Source organism: Lupinus angustifolius, chromosome LG20, assembly GCF_001865875.1.
Source record: "Lupinus angustifolius cultivar Tanjil chromosome LG20, LupAngTanjil_v1.0, whole genome shotgun sequence".
Taxonomy (NCBI): Eukaryota; Viridiplantae; Streptophyta; class Magnoliopsida; order Fabales; family Fabaceae; genus Lupinus; species Lupinus angustifolius.
In genome coordinates this window covers 9,029,633-9,033,518 of record NC_032028.1, presented here as the reverse complement: position 1 = coordinate 9,033,518, position 3,886 = coordinate 9,029,633, and the positions used below count along the sequence as shown (strand labels likewise).

At 34.5% G+C, this 3,886-nt stretch overlaps 1 protein-coding gene across 3 annotated transcripts in view; it reads right to left on the bottom strand.

Moving 5' to 3' along the window:
- Positions 362–3,886, bottom strand: part of LOC109336682 (geraniol 8-hydroxylase-like) — an 18,880-nt gene continuing 15,355 nt past the window's right edge. For 2 of the 3 annotated variants that reach the window (XM_019573428.1, XM_019573426.1), the window contains exons 2-3: positions 1,371–2,264; positions 362–1,109 (exon numbers count right to left, since the gene is read on the bottom strand). In XM_019573428.1, the coding sequence (XP_019428973.1) occupies positions 528–1,109; positions 1,371–2,255 (1,467 nt within the window). In that variant the 5' untranslated portion in view covers positions 2,256–2,264 and the 3' untranslated portion in view covers positions 362–527. Of the gene's footprint in view, positions 1,110–1,370; positions 2,265–3,459; positions 3,464–3,886 lie in introns of all 3 variants that reach the window. The other variant, XM_019573427.1, reaches the window with a different exon arrangement.

Here is a 3,886-nt window from a genome sequence, read left to right as displayed (position 1 = left end):
CATATGTACCAAGGTATAGAGTGGGTGGGGCTACAACAAGAATCATGCATAGATAACAAGGACGAGGTTACTTATCCTTGGTCACATTGTTAGTTGGAAAAAAAGTTATTTATATTAAAAAATGTAGTACAGGGACACTCCAACCATTAAACAAATAATTATATGTGTACACAAAATAAAATAATTGCCACTGTTGGAATTTTACAGGTTACTCATCCATATTCAATAAGCAAAGCTATTTTCTATTATTATGACCAGTTGGGCCAACTACCTTAAAATATTGAAGTATAGATGAAAATAAAATAAAACATATCAAGTAGGCAAACTAATTAAAAATTGTAAAGCAAACATTTTATTTTTTATAGCTGATACTTTGTACCTCTCCTTACAAAAGGCTTTGAATACTGGAACACACTTAATGGACACACAAACAAAACAACAAAATTAAACTCACAAGACAAGAAAAGTAAAGTATATTCACTAAATATAATACAACCCTTTCCAAGAAATAATCTTAAGCAAGTTACTTAGTGGTTTATTTTAATAGGAATAGCTCGTAGTGGTTGATCCAAATTCATATCCTTTGGATTCATATCATTTTCAAGTTTCCAATCAAAAGTGTTGATCAAAGATCCCAACATTGAATGCAACATCCTAATAGCGAGTGGAGTTCCAGGACAAATTCTTCTTCCACTTCCAAATGGTGTTAGATGAAAATTTTGGCCTTTAACATCAATTGTTGACCCTATAAACCTTTCAGGTGAAAATGAATTTGCATTTTCCCAATAGCTAGGGTTTCTACCGATAGCCCACTCATTGATTAGGACTCTTGCACCCTTTGGAATAGTGTAACCAGATATTTGAACATCTACCTTTGCTTTTCTAGGGAGTAAGAGTGGAGCTGGAGGGTACTTTCTTAATGTCTCTTTTATTATTGCTTGCAAATATGGGAGTCTAGCAATGTCAGATTCATCAATAGGGTTACCTATTCCAATGGTTTGTTCTAACTCCTTTTTGGCTTTTGTCATAATCTCAGGGTTGTAGAGTAGTTCAGTCATTGCCCTTTCTAAAGCATATGCAGTTGTATCCGTTCCAGCAACAAGTAGATCCTGTTAAAAATTAATCATATTCACCTAAGTGAGAAAATACAACAATTTCATTCCCATGTTATGCTACACATTAATATATTCTTTTAATAGATGACAAAATTTATATTTAAGGAAAGAGAACGTAATTATTAGAGCTCATAGTTTATACTTTATGTCTCATAACTTTATCAATTTTTAATATCGATAGCATCACATATATAATATAATAATATACATTGTGAAAAATAGGACCAATAAAAACAAAGCAAGAGAAAGAATTACCAGCAAGAAATGTCTAATCTTTTTTTTGTCCATCATCTTGTTATTCTGTTCAGAAATATTGAGCAGGGTGTCTAACATGTCATTGTTTGTAACATAATGCTTCTCTTCCCTTAGCTTTATTCGTTTGTTGATCAAGCTATCCAGGATTTGGAAGAACTTGGTAAGGTAAGAAGTTGTGCGTCTTTTTAGCCCTTGTGGATCAAATATCTTGAACACTGGGAATAAATCAACCAAGTTTGGTGTTCCAGTTAATTTCAAGAGAGTTGCCACTAGATCCTTATACTCATCATCTTTACTCACATTTTGAACAAAATCCTCAGAGACAAAAGTGTATGATAAGAAATTAATGCATGTCTTGAAAGCTGCTATTCCAACATCCACTGCTTCACCACTTAGGCTTATTTGATTCATATCATTGAGGAGTTGTTGAAGTTTCTTGCGCCTAAGGTCTTGGCTTGCATCAAGAGTCTTGCTTGCGAATAATTCATTGTTGCATATTTTCCTTAGGTCTCTCCAAAGTGGTGAAACTGGGAGGAAAGGCAAGCTAAGAAGATCGTGGTTAAGAGATGTTGCAACTTGAGGAATTGTTCGATCTGAGAATAAGAGATCATGTGTTTGGAGAACCTCTTTTGCCATGTCTGGTGAAGAGATTATTACACTTGTTGAATAGCCTAATTTCAAACACATTATTGGGCCATATACATTAGCAAGTTTGGCCATTGTTTGTTGTGGTTTCTTCCAAAATTCATTAAGGTTTCCCAAAATAGTAAGAAGGGATGGTCCTGGTGGAAGATTGTGGTTTCCCTTCTTCAAAAGTAAACGTAGAACTTGTATGACAGTGCATGTGAACAGGAGTAGCAATATAGTACTTATTAGAGAATCCATATCTGTAGCCTGCATGGACATGCATGCAAAAATGCATACTTAATAAGACAACTTTGGCAAGTGTAATGCTTAAAAGCCAAGATATTATAACAATCTCATACTCATGCAAATTGAGTCATAAGGTGGTCTAAGGGATTAAGGAACGGAGTGTATGAGGTTGTGGGTTCGAGTCTCACCAACAATAAAAAATGGAGTTAAAAGGTGGTTAGGATGAAGAATGTGAGTGAAAGAAGTTAAAGGTTTGAATCTTACTCATATTAAAAATATTAACATACTAACAATTTTCAATAAAAAAGGTGAGGGATAATAGACCCTTATGAGGATTACATTTGGTCATAAAACAGAGCACAAATCATGTTATCTAGATGGTGAAGTTTATACAAGTGTGAGCTTGGGTGACGATCATCCAAATTGGGTAGTTTTATTATCATCTTATTAATTATATGATTGAGTCAGGAGTCCTAAGGTGGTCAGATGATGAAGAAAATTGTCATAAGGAATGGAGTATAGGAGGTTGTTGTTAGATTAATTTAATAATCAATGTGGTCCATGTGCATGAATGTCACTAATCTGAATGAAAGTGCCTAATGTGATGATGGTTGGCAATTAAATAATCAGATTATTGGGGGTTTTGTTAACTCCATCCTTCTCACTTCATGGGAAGTTTCCTATATGTTAACTTCCCCAACTGATGCATTAAATTGGACAGTGTGTGGCAATTCCTTTTAGTACATAACATACACATCTCTATTCTGAGAGAGAAACTAAAAGCAAGAATAAGAGAAAGATCTTGGTTTTGCATAAAAGAAAATCTAGTGCATTGTTATAGCGAGGAATGAAGGAAACTGAGTTTCTAATCATCAAGAAACTCATAAAGGGAAGGAGGAGAGGTGAAAACAAAAGGCAATCAGAGAAAGCATCAGGGAAGAACACTAGAAAGAAATAGCAATGGAACCAGGTATTCTCTAACCTTATTCTATAACATGTAAATGTCATAATGTCAAGATCCTAAATTAAGGGTTCTTATGAACCATTAAAGGCTCAATGTAAAGTTTCTCTTAAAGTTTTAAATGCTCTAACAATTGGTATCAGAGCGCAAGGTTAGGGACATTATGACATTTCTTGTATTTCTGGAATTAATTGATGAATGCATGTCTGTATATGTAAACAAAAATTTTATGAATGATTGTATGCAAAGAATCATGAATCTGCGAACGTTTCCATAACTGATAATCTCGCTTGGACGAGTCTCTCTCGCTCAGGCGAGAGAGAAACAGTAACGAAAAATTTTTGGTCCTGAATTAGCGCTTAAGCGAGGACCTCTCGCTTAAGCAAGGATCTCTCGCTTGGGCGAGAATCTCTTTCGCTTGGGCGAGAGAGAAACAATAATGATCAATGTTTTGTCGCTTAAGCGAGAATTTCTCGCTTGGGCGAGGGAGAAACAGTGAAAAATGGTATTACGATGCATATTATGATCACCCAAAGGTGGATCATTGCTTGTAATTAAGATTATGATGCCATAAGGATAATAAATTGGGTTTGTTCATTAATTATAATGCATATCTTGATCACCCAAAGGTGGATTATTGCATGTATTTAGTGACATTAAAGTTTTAAAAATACTTGTTTGT